The 17,124-nt window shown below is 37.8% G+C and overlaps 1 protein-coding gene across 13 annotated transcripts in view; it reads right to left on the reverse strand.

Moving 5' to 3' along the window:
- Atrx (ATRX chromatin remodeler) overlaps positions 1-17,124 on the reverse strand; it is a 141,714-nt gene that overhangs the window by 75,243 nt on the left and 49,347 nt on the right. For 10 of the 13 annotated variants that reach the window (XM_029534439.1, XM_029534450.1, XM_029534437.1 and 7 more), the window contains 6 exons: positions 15,688-15,740; positions 14,389-14,513; positions 11,007-11,120; positions 6,432-6,541; positions 4,910-4,977; positions 1,173-4,180 (listed from right to left, as the gene is read on the reverse strand). In XM_029534439.1, coding sequence (XP_029390299.1) covers positions 1,173-4,180; positions 4,910-4,977; positions 6,432-6,541; positions 11,007-11,120; positions 14,389-14,513; positions 15,688-15,740 — 3,478 coding nt within the window. The remainder of the gene's footprint in view (positions 1-1,172; positions 4,181-4,909; positions 4,978-6,431; positions 6,542-11,006; positions 11,121-14,388; positions 14,514-15,687; positions 15,741-17,124) is intronic. The other 3 variants (XM_029534446.1, XM_029534440.1, XM_029534445.1) reach the window with 2 other exon arrangements.

Raw genomic sequence — 17,124 nt, forward strand, 5'->3', positions numbered from 1 at the left:
TCTTGCAAACTTTATATGACCCAGCACAAGGGAAGGCCTGGGCCAAGTAGTGGGAGTGGGTGGGTAGGGGAACAGGGGTGGGGGGGTGGGGTATAGGTAACTTTCGGGATAGCATTTGAAAAGTAAATAAAGAAAATAATGATAATAAAAAAATTTTTTTAAAAATTACTGATATTATAACCAGCCTGGCAGAATGAAAATGGAGACATTAAGTGTCTCCCTCAAGATGACTACTGAAAACTAGATCCACGAAAGAGCAATTTTCCCCAGGAATCACCAATTTCCCTGGGAATCTAATGCTAGGACAAGGAAAAGACTGGGAGCCTGGGGCTAGCCAAAAGGAGCACTTGGCTCTGGGAAAAGAGGTTCCACAGCTCTAAGAACTTGTCATAGCACCAGTAGGTACTTGCACTAGCAGCACATACAGTAAAATTAGAATGATACAGAGAAAAACTAGTATTGCCCCTGTATAAAAATGGCAAAACACACACACACACACACACACACACACACACACACGCACGCACGCACGCACATTTATGAGGCATTCCATACTTTAAAAAACAAACAAAAAAGAAAACGCCTTGTGAGATAAGACTGACTAAAGACTAATTGGTAGATCAACAGTGAGTGGGGACCACAGCATGACCAAGAAAACCTAGATGTGCATATATCCCTTGCCATCTATAAACCTTACTCATTTCAGAAGACAAGACATGGCTGAGGGGAGAGGGGTGTCACTGGATCTCTGTCCTTCTTTCCAATGTGGCCACAATTAATAAATAATTTTTTTTACTATACATTTGACTATTTTAGATGGCCCCTGGGGAAACAACAGATAGCAAAACTTGGCTTCTTGGGGTAGCCTAGGTTGGGTAGCAGCATCAACTTGATTAACTTTATAAACTACTACACATTATTTCAGAAAAACACATTAACCAGTGACAAAGTGTTTCTGTTGCTTAGCCAACAATTGGTGTACCTGATGATTCTCAAAATGCTCCCCAATGATGGCCTCCAAATAAGCGAACATCTACAGTAAATGTCTACATACATTTTCAATGGGCTTCTTACTTAACTGCATTTCACCCAAGGGGAAAATCAACAATATGAAACTCTAAAGGGGAGGGGGAAAATTAGAAACTCTAAAGTTGAAATTTATTCTTGCATACCTGAAGATTGACAAAATCCAGTGTGTGAAGGCAACACTAGATTTTCAGTCACGGGTTTGATTTTCTGCTCATCGCTGCTTTCCTCGCCTGCAGAATTCTGATCATCGTCTCCTATATCAGAAGATGAAGAAGTAATGTCTGCTTGCTTCCTTTTAGGAGTTGCTCTTAAGGAGTTTCTTTTTTTCTCCTTCGTATTGCCGGGCTTCTTTTTGGCTGAAGTTCTTTGTTTCTTCTGCTTTTTATTGTCTTCTGAGCTTCCCTCAGCATCAGAAGAGGATGAAGCACTCTTGACTTCCTTGGTGTTTCTCTTTGAATTGGAGTTTCTTCTTTCTCTCAAGTCAATTCTTCTCGGTCTCTTTTCAGTGGAGTCACAACGCTCTCCTTTCAAGGATTTCTCAGTATCCGAGGATGAACATTCTGGCCTCTTCCCTGAACTCTTTGCAGGCAAGCTGAATTGTTTCTTCTCTCTCAAAGACAGTCTATTCCTGGTCTTCTTATCTTCAGAAGAGTCACAACTATCTCCTTTTCCTGGCGATTTATCAACACTATCAGATAATTCTTCCTTCTTCTCACATGATTTATCTTTCCATTTTTTGCCTTTCTTTTCTCCATCGGCTGTGTCAGTTTTACTTTGCTTTATGCCTTTAGAAAAAGGACCAATTTCTTCTCCCTCTGGCAATCTCTCAGTCCCATCAGAGGAAGACTCACACTCCTGCTCTCTCTTCACTGTTTCTCTCTTTAAATCTGGAGCTTTCTTTCCTTTAGTTCCAGGTCTCTGTCTGCTCTGCTTCTTTTCGCCTTCAGAAGACTCATCACTCCGCTCTTCCTTTGGAAATCTATCAGCGCCATCAGACGATCCACTCTTTACTTTTCTACCTGGTCTGCTTCTCAGATGTTTAGTCTTTTCTTTAGTTTTAGTAACTCTTTTGTCTTCGGGGGAGATCACATTCTGCTCTTTCACTGAAGGCTTTTCAGCACCATCAGAGGAAACACCAGGTTTACAAAGCATCTCTCGGAATTCCACTTCACTCCTGACTTTCTCAATGGAACCTTCTGCTATGGAACAACTCCCTCCCTGCCTGCCTTCAGTGTCACCAGTGTCATCAGCAGATGACCCTTCTTGTGCTGTCTTTGCCCTCTCATGCCCTCTATTATCCACTCCTTTTTTGCTTTGTTTTTCATCTTCAGAAGAGTCCTCTTCTTTTTTATCTGAAACACTTTTTCTGGCAGCCCCAATTCTGCTCATGGTTTTTATCTCTCTTTCTAACTCTGAGTCATAGTTAGAGGACTCTGAGTAGTTTTGGCGTTTCTTTTTAGAGATAGTAGAGGTTTCAGTTGATTTTCCTTTTTTAGTGTCAAAATCTGACCCGGAAGTAGAATTTTTCCGTTTCCTTTTTCCATTATCATCTTTCCCTGTTTTACTTTTATGATTAATCTGTGGTTCACTAATGTCAGTGTCTGAGGAAGAACTATGATCCATCTGACTTGCCTCTTTGAGGACTGCTAGCATTTCATCAGAATCTGAATTCTGATCCCCAATTGCTGGTTGCTTAGCTTTGGGTACCTTATGAGGTTTGGGATTATCAGTAGCACAGTCAGGTGAGTTTCGCTTATCCTTTTTTCTTATTGAACCTGACAGCTTTTGTTTCTCCTTCACAGTTCCATTACTTTCTTCATCTGAATTCGACATTGCAGGGTTGGTTTCTGTCTGTCGCCTCAACGGTGTAGTTTTTACACGTGGGGATCTTCGAAGATCGGAGTCTTCTAAAAGTATTGCGACATCATTTTCATTATCACTAATTTCCTCTCTAGGTCTACATTTCTCTGAGCTTCGGGCCACCCCAGAACTTTTACGGCCATTCTTCTCTTGTGAGACTTCCTGATAGTCAACACCTTTAATTGGGGAATTCGAAAGAGAAACTGGGGTAAGTTTAACATATAATTCTTTTCTTACTTTCGCTGTGACTTTTGACTTAGTAGTTCCTCTGCCGTCTTTTGAAGAAGCATTTAATTTTACAGAGGAGCTCTCAAGTTCTGGGTCAGTCCCACTGTTGCCGTCTCCTTGATATTCAGCTGAACTCTGAACTTCCATAGCACTCTCAAGGCTATCAAAAATGTCTTCTGGAACCGAGGAAGGAACAGACACAATATCCATATCTAAATCCTCGGAAGCGTTAGTCGGTTCATACTGAGAACCATCTTTCCTACCTGAACCCTTATGTTCCCCACTAGTACTCTTGTGTGCTCTCTGCTCTTCACCATCTATGGCCTTGACTGATGATCTAGCATCTAACTTTAAAAACTCTTTCTTTTCTGTCGAATAGGATTTTTCCCCTTTTCGCATTTTTGTTTCAGACTTAGAATCTGTGCTTTTAAGCTCTTTGGTATTTTTTTCTTTGTGTACAGCATCCAAAGCTTGGATCTCTGAATTCAAATCTTCTTCTAATGCAAGATGAGCCTTCTTGATATCAGCCAACACAGATTTAAAAGCCTTAAGTTGACGTAACTTCATGGCAGAAGTCATTTCTGAATTATCTGCTGCCTGTTTTAGAAACTTAATGTAACTGGAGTTCATGTTGGATGTAGTCTCAATCAGTTTTTTTGTCTTCTTAATCATCTCTCTGGGCACAGTTAGTGCTGAGGAAGTGGAGGTTACAGAACCAGAACAGGACTCCTCGAATTTTTTTTCTTCTCCATTACAACTAGAACTATTCTTCTTTGGAGAAAATTTGGATGTTTGGTCACAGACTTTACTAGTCTTTTCACTGTCAACTTTTATCTTCTTCTTATTCTGTTGCAACAACTGTTCTAAATTCTCAAATACGCTGTTGCACGCAGTCACCAAGTCCAATAGAGGCTCTGGTTGACAAATATAGCAATACCACTGATGGTTTTCATCCATTATTGTAGACAACTCCTTTCGACCAAGGTTGCGCAGGATGCATTTCTTACAGAAGGCGTTATGACAAAAGTCGCAACAAATCAAGTTCCCACCTTCTGCACACCATCTGAAATGGTTTAAGGATGCAAATGTTATTTCTAGTGAAAGGAATTTTCATATATTTGTTGATATAAGAATTTAAAATTTCCTACGAGCATCTTTAAAGTAGTAATTTACTTGGTCTGCTTACTTTTATCTGAAATGTAAAACTAAACAAGGGTCTGTGGGAAAAGACAACGAACAACTAAACATAGCAAGGAAAACTCTACAAAACATGGATCTACTAAGGTTGGCTAGATGGCTCAGGAATTAAAGAGACCCTAGGGCTCTTGCAGCAGAATGAAGTTTGGTTCCCAGCACCCATATCAGACAGCTCACTAGAACCTCTGATTTCCAAGGGTAACTGCACACAATTGCTCATAATTACACATAGACACACATGCATAAAGACACATGGTTTAAATTTTTTAAAAAAATTAAAACATGAATCTAGCAAGACTGATAGTGCATGTCTTTAATGACAACATTTGAGAAGCAGAGGCAGGTTGATCTTTGTGAGTTCAAAGCCAGGCTAGTCTATGAAGCAAGTTCCAGAACTGTGAGGACTGTTACACACACACACACACACACACACACACACACACACACACACACACACACACACACACACACACACACACACACACACACACACACAAACATAAAAACATGTCTTAGGGGAGAAAAACATACATCTAATGAAGTTGATAATTACCCCAAAGTAGACAACAATCTTAAATGAGAATTTATTACCTACCTACATTGTTCATCCATTCCATCTGAGTCACGGCTAATATCGTCACTCATATAATACTTAAAGCAGTTCTATTCAAAGAAAAGAGAAGAGGAAATTTATTCAAAATACACAAGTCACAAATCTTTGAAGCCATTAAAATGTGAAAGGGTTATGCATGTTTTAAGTGATAAAAGCAAGAATACTGTACTACCAAATACTTTAGACACTGGACTATTTCAAGAAACGGGCTCCTTGAAATCTTGAACTGGAATTCTCATCAAGAACCACTATTCCTCATATAAAAGTATACAAAAGACAATCTACTTAATAAACACATTTCTAATTTCATACAACTAGCTACCAAAGTTCTAAATAAAGATCTATGTTTCTGCTAATTAAAATGTTTAACAGTTAGTATATATAAACACTATGTCTACAGCTAAGCAATTAACAACATATAGTATTTTAAAATCTCATGGGGAAGTCTGAGGTTCATTAACAGATAAGTAACTAACATAACTGGGTAAGATGCAAAGAAAGTATTCAAATGCAAGTCTCATTAAACCTTTCCACTGGGACTAGGAAAGACAAATGACATGTTATTAGTGACGCATCAGTACACGACACACAGGCCCCCATGGAAAAAGGGCAAGTATAGAGGCAAAAAGAGCAAGTAGCAAACCCAGTGATAAGAGATTTGAACACTACAACAAAAGGGCTTTTGGATAGAACTGTGGATCAAATGAATTCAAGAAAGGGGAAAACATGTAAGGAACCAAATTAAGCTGGGTAGAGCTGAGGATGTCAGAATCTATCAAACATTCATCTGGCATGTTTCTTATGGCCTTCCTCTGTAGTTCAAAGGAAACAGGGTCTCACTGGAACTCACTATGTAAACCAGTCTGGGATATAATCCACAGAGATCCACCTGCCTCTGCCTCCTAAGTGTTAGGATTAAGGTGTGTATCACCAATCCTGGCTGAAGGAGTACATTTTCATTGGGAAACAAGCTAACATAGAACTACTCTTAATCCAACGTGGGCTGGAGATCCCGAAACCTTGGTATCAAAGCTATATGAAACTAAATCCAGGTTTTTTTCCTAATAAAAAAGTACACAAATACTGTTAACGTTCTAATTAACATATATGAAACACTTTCTAAAATCTTTTATTTCCTAATTATATTGAAGGTGTGCTTGACATGGAGATTTAGAGGAGGATATGGAAGAGTTAGGGTTAGTTATAAATCACATATATGCACACACAGGAACTGCAGGTTTTAAATACAGTAAGTCTCCCCTCCCCTTCACCTCCCAACCTCTGAACACCACGCCAACCATCTAGAACAAAGTAAAATCATCCCACTTAACCCAACTAACTCTTACTCATATTTTAGGTTTCAATTTCTATCTCATAAAGTCAGATGATGCAAGCTTCCTGTAAGCTCATGAGTACAGTATCTCTTACATAATGGCCATTCTCATTCCTCATCTACTGTGAGCCCTCCAAAGGACAAAACCCATTCTCAACAAGTGAAACGTACCTTACAGATAAGGACTTTGAGGGAAGGGTGTCTATAAATGGAATCTTTTTGAAAATGATTGACCTGCTGTCCACAAGCTGTGCAGCTCACGATCCCATGAAGTCCGTCTTCTAGGAGCAAAGAGTGATCATGACTTACAGAGTTACACTCATATGGCATTAGAAACACTAGAGTTCATAGTCCATGGGAAAGTATCTTGGACACAGGTTAAAAGGGTAATTTTACTGACCTTTTCAAAGACCATAACAAACTTGACCGACTCTAAGATGAATCATACATGCTAACTACATTCATCATACAGATGCACAACTCACTTATCCTAAGTTGGCAGAATCTAAAGAGACACCATGAAAAATTCCTTAAAATGAAAATCAAAGCTCTTTGTTTCTTGAGACAGGTTCTTGCTAGGTAGCCCTGGCTGGTCTGGTACTGGAAATGTAGCCCATGCTGGTCTGCAACTCACAGCAGCCCTCCTGCCTCAATCTCCCCCGTATTGGGATTAGAGGCATACGCCACCACACCCAGATTCAAACTCTGTCATTTGCTATTGTCTTGCAAACAAATTCAGTATCAGTTCATAGGGAATGGAAAAGTAAATGGCCAAGGAGAATTCTTTTTCAATTTTACAGTTCAGTTAGACATGCCATTGAAGGTTTGGCTTCTTAAATACAACTGTTTGCATAGATTCTATCAAGATGGTAGACCAAAACTGGGTAATTTATGGTGTTAACAATTCCCAAAATTTACTTCAACATTACTAATCACCAAGACCTTCTTTCTATGTTTACCTGATAACCTTTACCTTATCAATAATGTCTACTATTTGCAAACATGACATTGTGACAAATGCAAACACAACATCTTCTTAGCAGCAAGCAGAATGTCTGGGAGGGTGGGAGAGGTCAGCTCTACTGCAAGAAAACGGGTTGAAGACAACTTATTCAAGAAAAGAAGCAGAAAACCTCACCTGCCTCATATTTTCTTATACACTTTCTATTATTATTTTTGAGTATAGGGCTTTCACCTGTACTACTTCTGGTAGTCTCAAGAGGTCAAAAGAGGGTATCAAATCCCTTGTGAACCACATGGATACTCTTGAAGAGCAACCAATGCTTTTAACCACTGAATTATCACTCTGACCCCTCCTGCTTTACTCTGAATGCCTGCCTGGTTATGTCAAGGCAGTCCTTCCCATTCGGAGAATATCAAATCATTGCAAGACTCTTTGAAAATAAAACAAAACAAAATCAGGCACAGACCTGGAATCTCAGCAACCTGGGTGGCTGAGACAGGAGGATCACTTGAGCCCAGGAATTTGAGTCTAACGTGAGCTACATAGTGATGCCCTGTCACAAGAGAGAGACAGAGACAGAGAGACAGAAAGAGACAGAGACAGAAAGAAACAAAGACAGAGACAGAGAAGGTTAAGAAACGGAGAGTCAAGACAACAGACAGCAATTCCCACATCTAAACAATACATTTAAATCTCTTAAGACAATGTTTTACAAATGATCTTGAAATGCAATCAAGGCCTTGATCCAAATCACAGTGTGACTATCCTTCAAAGTAAATCAGTGCAAAAGTGTACATTCAAAAATGAAAAGGAGGTAAATGGTAATGAGTGACAGTCTCTATTCCTAAATAAAAGACAAAACATCATGTATATTTCTCATCATTTAATTCTGTTACATAATTTTGTTAGTTTTAAGGTTCAAAGCACCATGGATCCAAATATTACTGTATCTTTATTTGTTGGTGCTTTAAAAGAACACAATAACACTTTTTCAGAAAGAGACTTTACTATATATGCTGCTAATATTTTGTGAAATCAGTGTCTTATGTCAATGGTTTTCATCTTAGATGCTTGTAATCTGTTATGTTTTAAAAAAAACACACATAAACATTTTAAATACTGATTTAAGATGAAGAAGATAAATAAAAGCTCCAGTTTGAAAATTCATCTAATGTTAAATTTATTCATTAACCATCCAGGTACTCTTGTGTATATACTACACATGAATTTTTTTTAACTCGGTGGTCCTTTGGAGATGTTTTTCTGTCCTGTGCAAAAGAAGTCACAGCTGAGGATAAGAAGTTTCCTGTTTGAGAACTATACTAGTCCAGCATTGTATGGACAGTGAAACTAAACCCATGCAGGCATGGCATGGATAAATTTCAAAAACACAGTGCTCTCGAAGCATATAAGCAGCATACTACTTTTTATACTTTTTTCAATGAAAATTGTTTTTGACTCACATTGAGATATAAAAGGCCATGCATATCCATGCACATGCATAAAACGTTAAGATAATCATTACCTGTGGGGTAGGAAGAAGGGAAAATGGATGGGAACAGAACTGAGTATTTTATTTAAGTAAGATCTGAAGCAAATATGGTAAAATGTTGAATGTTACTTTATGCACTTGTTTCTATACATGTAGGTTGAAAGTTTATTTTTTTATTTTTATTTTTTGGGGGGAGGAGGGTTTCAAGACAGGGTTTCTCTGTGTAGCCTTGGCTGTCCTGGAACTCACTTTGTAGACCAGGCTGGCCTCAAACTCAGAAATCCACCTGCCTCTGCCTCCCGAGTGCTGGGATTAAAGATATGCGCCACCACCGCCCGGCTGAAAGTTTATTTTTAATGAAGTATCTTAAAGAGTGTAACTGTGGAAATGTAAAAGGCACTTGCATTTATTAGCTCAACGTATTTTAGAGGTTTTAAGGAATATAAAATACTTTTGCCATGTAAAAAAACTGTGTAATAAATACTTTAAACAATTTAAGTGGGCAAAGTATATTAAAACAGGCTATGATTAAGTTCCTTAAATGTACTTTTGCTTTGCTATTGTGCCATATTTTTATTCCAAATTAAGATTATTTGATATAGTTTACATTCCTCAAAGTTTTCTACATTCCTGTTCCATTTGGGAACTAATCTTCCAGAATGTCTTGAATGCTAACTATAGCCATGCTTTACCTCAAACCACTAGTTTATTCACACATAAAAGTATTAGAAACCCTAAGATTGTATCTTACTATATCTCCTGAGATTTCTCATAGCTTAGACATGTAAATCACTAAGATAAAAATAAACATAAAATATTTAGGAATGACCATATCACTACAAAAGAAATAGACCCTTAAGCATGATGTAGATATTCTTACGATGAGTATCCAATAAAATCCCAGCAACACATCTGCTAAACCCAAGTACTGCAGCATACCAAAGCGGCACTAGGAATTCACTCTCCAGCAACAGTAGCTCCTTCTTTCATTCTGTCTTCAAGCTGTTTCCACATTCCAGACACTGACTGATCTAATGTGTCTTCACAAAAGACACCATCAAACATTAGTCTTAAAACAGTGCTGTCTGGTTATTTGACTTTACTACAGGATGGATAAACAAAATAAATAAAGTGCTACTGATCCTTACCCATTACTATTAATGTGGTGAATAAGGTTGAAAAACAGTACCTTAGCTTTGTTGAAATGGCAGCTTCCCTACTACAAATTTGAGGAATCTGATTATAATCTTTATGTATAAAAGGGGTAGAACACCCTCTTGTGGACAAAAGACTAAACAACAATCCCTTGATTCACCTGCAACCTAACAAAATTTAATAAATTGATATTATCTTAAGTATAGAAAATATTTTACTAGTTCTATTGAAATAATCATAAAATAAAATCTAAAATTTTCTTTAAAAATCTCAACATAATTTCATAATTATGTACTATAAAAAATATTAAAGGGATACTTCTATAACACTTTTACTTGGAGGTCTGGCATGTTCTAATTTTGAAAGAGTCATTCCTCTTATAGTTACAGATTCTGACTCTATTATTCTGCCCAAAAACTATATATAGGCACTATTTAAAAACCACACACAAAAAGTGGGGCAGAAACTCAACTATAATAGATTTCTAAGTAAATTCTCCCGACATTCTTCCTATGGATAGCTAGACACTCTGGCTCTGTATGAGGAAAAACCAAGAGTGGAAGGACAGAACGACGGAAGGAGTTCATTACTCCAGCTCCCATATCCTCTACTTATTGTTGCAATGAGTTCTATGGCATCCATGAAGAACAAACTTGGGAACATTCTTGAACTCATCCAGAAATTCGAACTTGTCAGGAATGAAGGTGTTGGTATTTTAAATAAATACTGCAGCAAACACCTAATTTCATGCTCTATCACGGTCCACAGCATTATTAGGAGTGTGTAAGAAGTTACCTGAAGGAGGCCACAGGCAAAGTTTTACACAATTGGAAATTGCTTCCACTGGAGGGCACACTCATGCTTTTCTGGCATGTATGTCCTCTAGAACCAGTATGTGGAGATGTGCTAGGCTTCTTGCAACTACTAGTAGCCACTGAAGGCAAAGGTGTTTTGGAGAAATGGACTTTAACCTTTTCTGCTTCAGAGCGCAAAGAGAAACAGAAATTATTTTTAAGTAGTGCTTTTAATAAACAATGGGCAGAAAAATGGAGGTATTTTTAGTAAGCATATGAGATTTTCCAATATGGTCATAGACAGCAATTTAAACTCATGTTTCATTTTCACTTGTATTTACCTCCGCGTTTTTTGAGATTTTCAGTTTTCATTTTACTTCTGCTTCTAAATTCAGGCCCTTTAAAATCATCTTTGTCTTCATTCAGCACTGGCTCTGGTTGTACAATCACTGTACCTAGAATGATTTCATTTAAAAAACCAATTACACATATTAAATGTGCAAGTGAAGTGCAAGACTTCAGTTCAGATAAAGCCAACATTGCTGGTACATAGTTTGTTCCTGTCAAGCTTTTAGTATTTGTATAAGGACCACGGGGTAAACAGGGCCAAGTGTCAGCAATCAAATTACTTGTTGAAGTTTAGTTCATAAAAACAGGAGGGAGGTATTATGAACTAGAAGAAATGTGTCAGTCAAACAGAAAGCCTCAGCCCAGCTCCCAGTGCTTACAGTGCCTAGGACAAAAGCTCTTATGAAATGACCATTCATGCCAGGTTCCCTAAACAGTTTAAAGTAACTGGCTGAAGGCGAAAGATAGCCTATTTTTCTTACAATCCAAATTAGAAAAGGAATATTCAAGATTTTTAAGAGTTCTTCAACCCTGCTTCGCGGGGAGGGGCTTGTGGAGGGTAGGAAACAGTAAAGTTCACTCTATTGCTGCTGGACCTAGTCTACACAATTTCCCCCGGAGAACATCAAAGTTTCACCAGCATTCAAAGTCCTTGAAGAGTTTTAAACTGAAGGTCATTTTAAGACACTTTAAACTGAAGTAGTCAACCAATTAACTGTAGAATGAGATCGTTTGTTGATGTCTATCAAAATGTTTTAGAAAGACTATCCTTCTGTAACTCTAAAACCTCCAGGCTGGGGAGAAAACAAATAAAACATACATCATAAAAAAGCTCCAAGCCATGGCTGGAGACATGGCTCAGTGGTTAAGAGCACTGACTGTTCTTCCAAAGTTCCTGAGTTCAATTCCCAGCAACCACATGGAGGCTCACAACCATCTGTAATGGGATCTGATGCCCTCTTCTGGTGTGGCTGAACACAGCTACAGTGTGCTCGTATACATAAATAAATCTTTAAATAAAGAACAGGTCCAAGCCTCAACATTTATGTGCATTACTGGGCTTAGTATTAAACTGGCCATTATAACAACAATTTGACTCAATGCAGGGAGTTGTCAGACTTCCATATGAAACACAGGGATGTGTAAACGCACCAAGAAGATTTTAGCAAATTACTGCTATCTAGTTGGCATTAATAATTAAACGGAGAAGTATAAAAAAGGCCGGGAGGGCACAGAGGACTGATTACAGTCCACTGCGGTAAACTTAAAGACTCACATCCCAAAAATGGTAGTTGTAAAATAGCAATCACTTCATGTATGTACTTTCAGAGAAGCCCCAGGGTTTGAAAAGAGCTTCAAGATTTAAGAAGAACTAGTGTTCCTTCCTGAAGAGTGTTCTAAACAAAAGCAAAGCTGTGGTATCAAGAGGATCCACTAGCACTGGCTTCAGACAGACCTGAGCTAAAATCTGTGTTTCACAGAAAAAAAAATCCCTTGATCCTAAACTTCTAACAGTATAGAAGCAATAACTACTATATTACATTGTTTAGAACAGTGGTTCTCAACCTGAGATTCACCACCCCCTCGGGGGGTCAAAGGACACGTTCACAGGGGTTGCCTAAGACCATTGGACAATACAGATATTTACATTACAATTCATAAAAACAGCAAAATTACACGAAAGTATAAGTAGCCACGAAAATAAATTTATGATTGGGGTCACTATAATATGAGGAACTACATTAATGGGTAAAAACATTAGGAAGGCTGAGAACCACTGATTTGGAGGATTGAATGAGTTAATTCATTGACAGTCGGCTATGTATGCATATTCAATACAGTAACCATGAAAATAATCACCCACATGTAAGCTTAGAAAGCAGTTCCTGGTATTTAAATATGAGAATTAAGCTTAGGTCAGGTTTGTAACATACCAACTTCCAGCTACAGTTTCATTAGAAGAAATGTTTGGATTCCTAGTTCTCCTGAACACCTGAAGCACTCCCAGTGACCACAAGAATCAAAACTGGGTAACCACCATTAGAAAACAAACTCCCACATTAGTGGTTTCAGCTGTCAGCCACCAAACAAATACATGAAATTGCTAAAGATAACTTGTAAAAAACCAAGTAAATTACAGTCATCAGCAATTTCTTCTCCCTTTTCTTCTTTCCATCACTCTCATTTCACTTTATTCATCTTATAATTCCTAGAGGCTGGAGAGATAGCTCAGTGGTTAAGAGCACTGACTGCACTTCTGAAGGTACTGAGTTCAAATCCCAGCAACCACATGGTGACTCACAACCATCTGTAATAAGATCTGATGCCCTCTTCTGTTATGGCTGAAGACAGCTACAGTGTACTTATTCATAATAATAAATCTTTGGGTCAGAGAGAGCAGGGACAGAGTGAGCAGGGCCAACCAGAGTGACAGGGGTTGATCAGAGCGAGCAGAGGTCCTAAATTCAATTCCCAGCAACCACATGAAGGCTCACAACCATCTGTACAGCCACCCATATACATAAAATAAATAAATCTTTTTTAAGAATCCTAATTATGCTAACTTACCCTAGTTAAGTGAAGCCCAATCTCTCATACTGACATTCAACAAACTTCCATAATTGAGAAGTCATAAAGCATAAATATAAAGAGGTTTAGCAAATACTGCTATAAAACATATGCTAAGAGACTAGAACATATATTTAACAAAGGAAAACAAAAGTTCCAATTTGAGACACCATAAAATCAGTAAGACCTTTATAACTCTCTTATCATCTAAGCACACTATTCTCACACTTGAATGAAGAGTCCAAGGTCCACTTGACATTATCTTCTCTCCAGTCTAATCAATGACACTTCACAGGTAGGACTACCACAGTCAAAAGGTCTGTGACAAGGCGTGTTTAAAGAGGAACTTCAAGAATCTCCCCTAAATCTATTAACAGTTAACATTTTTAGGAAATATCAGAATGCAGTAAGACTGGCCTAGCATGCAAAATAACGTTCAGCACTACAAAAAACAAAGTCAGTAAGACTTCAAAATGCTTTCTGTTTTCAGGAGCAGCCATTGCAGTTTTAAATAGGCAATATCACTGACATTAAAGTCAACACTTAGTATCTTAAGCCCTTAAACCTATTTCCATACTCAAATGTAATTTGGAAAGTTTGTCATCCCCCTTATTAAAAAAAAAATGTAAGAAAAAAAATGTTAGATTTTGTTCTTTTCTAAACTACCTGAATTGTCTTACCTAACTGAGTAACATATACTTCCATTCCCAAACTATACATTATTTCCAGACCACTAGCAGTGTATAACAACAGTCATAATAAAATATATTTCAATTTAATATCATGTGAAAAATTAATACAGATTACCTTTTGGCAAGCTTTGCATAGTAATGTCATTTTCTGAATTTTCAGTAGCAGCTTTTTCATTTACATTCTCATCCGTGGGTTTTTCATCATCAGATTCTACATATTTTGTCACAATTGAAGGTTTCCTACAAAAAAGAGTTATGGTCATAGAGTTATGGGCATTTTTGACCATTGGAGCAATATACCAAGACCATTACTATCAGGATACCATCAGAGTCACTAAATATCTCTTTATCAGATCACTAGAGATTCTAACTGACCACACACTTCATTCTGGTAGCAGGTGAATTTTTAAGGAAATTAGAGAATATATTAATAAAGAGGTAAATTGTTTTTTAATATGAGATAGTAGTTCTATTATATAAGGATGGCAAAAGCAAGTAGTACTACACAGAAGTTTTCCAGAAAGGACTGCCAACCCATGGAATAGTGAATCTTTTTTTTTAATAATTTTTTTAAGATTTATTTATTTATTATATGTGAATACACTGTAGCTGTCTTCACACACTCCAGAAGAGGACATCAGATCTTGTTACAGATGGTTATGAGCCACGATGTGGTTGCTGGGATTTGAACTCTGGACCTTCGGAAGAGCAGTCAGGTGCTCTTACCCACTGAGTCATCTCACCAACCCGAAATAGTGAATCTTAAGTATACCTGGAAATGGTTCCTGTCCTTATAAATTGTTTGGGAATTCAAAAGAAAAGACATCATACCACTTCTTCAATTTCCTTTAACATCCAACTGAAATGACTCCTTCCCTCCCAGGCATCAGGTAAATCTTAAAACTTAAAACCCCACATCATTGTAAGAGAAATTCAACATTTCTCCTTTCTCTTCTCGGTAAAGCAATATATATTACAAGCATCACTAATTATATAAATCCTTTTGTAAAATTTCCTTTCAGGGACTGGAGAGATGGCTCAGCAGTTAAGAGCACTGACTGCTCTTCCAGAGGACCCAGGTTCAATTCCCAGCAACCACATGGTGGCTCACAACCATCTGTAATGGGATCTGATGCCCTCTTCTGGTATCTGAAGACAGCAACAGTGAACCCACACACATGAAATAAATAAATAAATCTTTAAAAAAATAATTTCCTTTCACGCGAAACCTCAATACAATAAATCTAATAGAATTTATTACAGTATATTACTCATCTCTAAGCATTTCAATTTGTATAATGGTTTTTTTTTTTAAAAAAAATCATAAGTTCGTTAAAAAAGATTGTGTTTTTAGAAATAGTAAACCAAATAACCAAAACAAGAAAACATTTTACTCCTTTCAACATCAACCTACCTCTTTGACCTTGATGAACCTGAAGATTTGGACTTTTCTGAGGTGCTAGCTCCCTAAACATGAAAAGAAAAGTCAAGCAGAAAGGTGAGTAAATTTGTCCCAACATCTATAGAAGGATCTTTTGTCTAAAAATAAAACAAAATATGATTTTTACGTCCAAAGTCTTCTTTTAAAATCCTTCAAAATAAAAGGCACAAAATAGTTTCTCTTAAAATGTAGTTCTGCAGGCTGACGAGATAGCTCAGCGGTTAAGAGCACTGACTGCTCTTCTGAAGGTCCTGAGTTCAAATCCCAGCAACCACATGGTGGCTAACAGCCATCTATAATGGGATCTGATGCCCTCTTCTGGTGTGTCTGAAGTCAGCTACAGTGTACTTATGTATAATAAATAAATAAATAAATAAATAAATAAATAAATAAATAAATAAATAGAAAATCTTTCAGCCTGAGCTAGCAAGGATTTTGCGAGCAGAGTTAACATGAGGAAGCGGAGTGAGCCAGTATGACCAGAGTGAGCAGAGGTCCTAAAATTCAATTCCCAACAACCACATAAAGGTTCACAACCATCTGTACAGCTACAGTGTACTTATATACATAAAATAAATAAATCTTAAGAAAACAATTCAAAAAAATGTAGCTCTGCAGGAAAAATGAAGGCCCTCAGTGCATGTTATTAGGAAAATGCTTAGAACCTCTGGCAAGCATGCTTTGGACAATCTTAAAAGCAGCAGGGCATGGTAGCAATACCCTTAGTCTGAACACTCAGGAGACAGAGGCAGGTGGATCTCTGAGAGTTCCAGGAAAGCCAGGGATACAGACAGCCTGCCTATGAAAAAGGAAATAAAATAAAATCTCAAAATTCTAGAGCCCTTTCCACAATGGGTACCTCAAGATGATAAAACATAATGAAGATTAAATATCTTATTAATTGACAAGCCCTTTCTGACCTCAAGTAAACTAAAATGAACTGCATGATAAAATGGGCACCACCACAAATTAAACAACAAACTGAAGTTTCTTTTTTTAATTTATTTATTATTATTTTCTTTATTTACATTTCAAATGCTATCCTGAAAGTTCTCTATACTCCACCCCCACCCCTGCTCCCCTACCCACCCACTCCCACTACTTGGCCCAGGCCTTCCCGTGTGCTGGGTCATATAAAGTTTACAAGACCAAGGGGCCTCTCTTCCCAATGATGGCTGATTAGGCCATCTTCTGCTACATATGAAGCTAGAGACACAAACTCAGGGGGTACTGGTTAGTTCATATTGTTGTTCCACCTACAGGGTTGCAGACCCCTTAAGGTCCTTGGGTACTTTCTCTAGCTCCTCCATTGGGGACCCTGTGTTCCATCCAATAGCTGACTGTGAGCATCCACTTCTGTGTTTGCCAGGCACTGGCATAGCCTCACAAGAGGCCACTATATCAGGGTCC

Source organism: Mus pahari, chromosome X, assembly GCF_900095145.1.
Source record: "Mus pahari chromosome X, PAHARI_EIJ_v1.1, whole genome shotgun sequence".
Taxonomy (NCBI): Eukaryota; Metazoa; Chordata; class Mammalia; order Rodentia; family Muridae; genus Mus; species Mus pahari.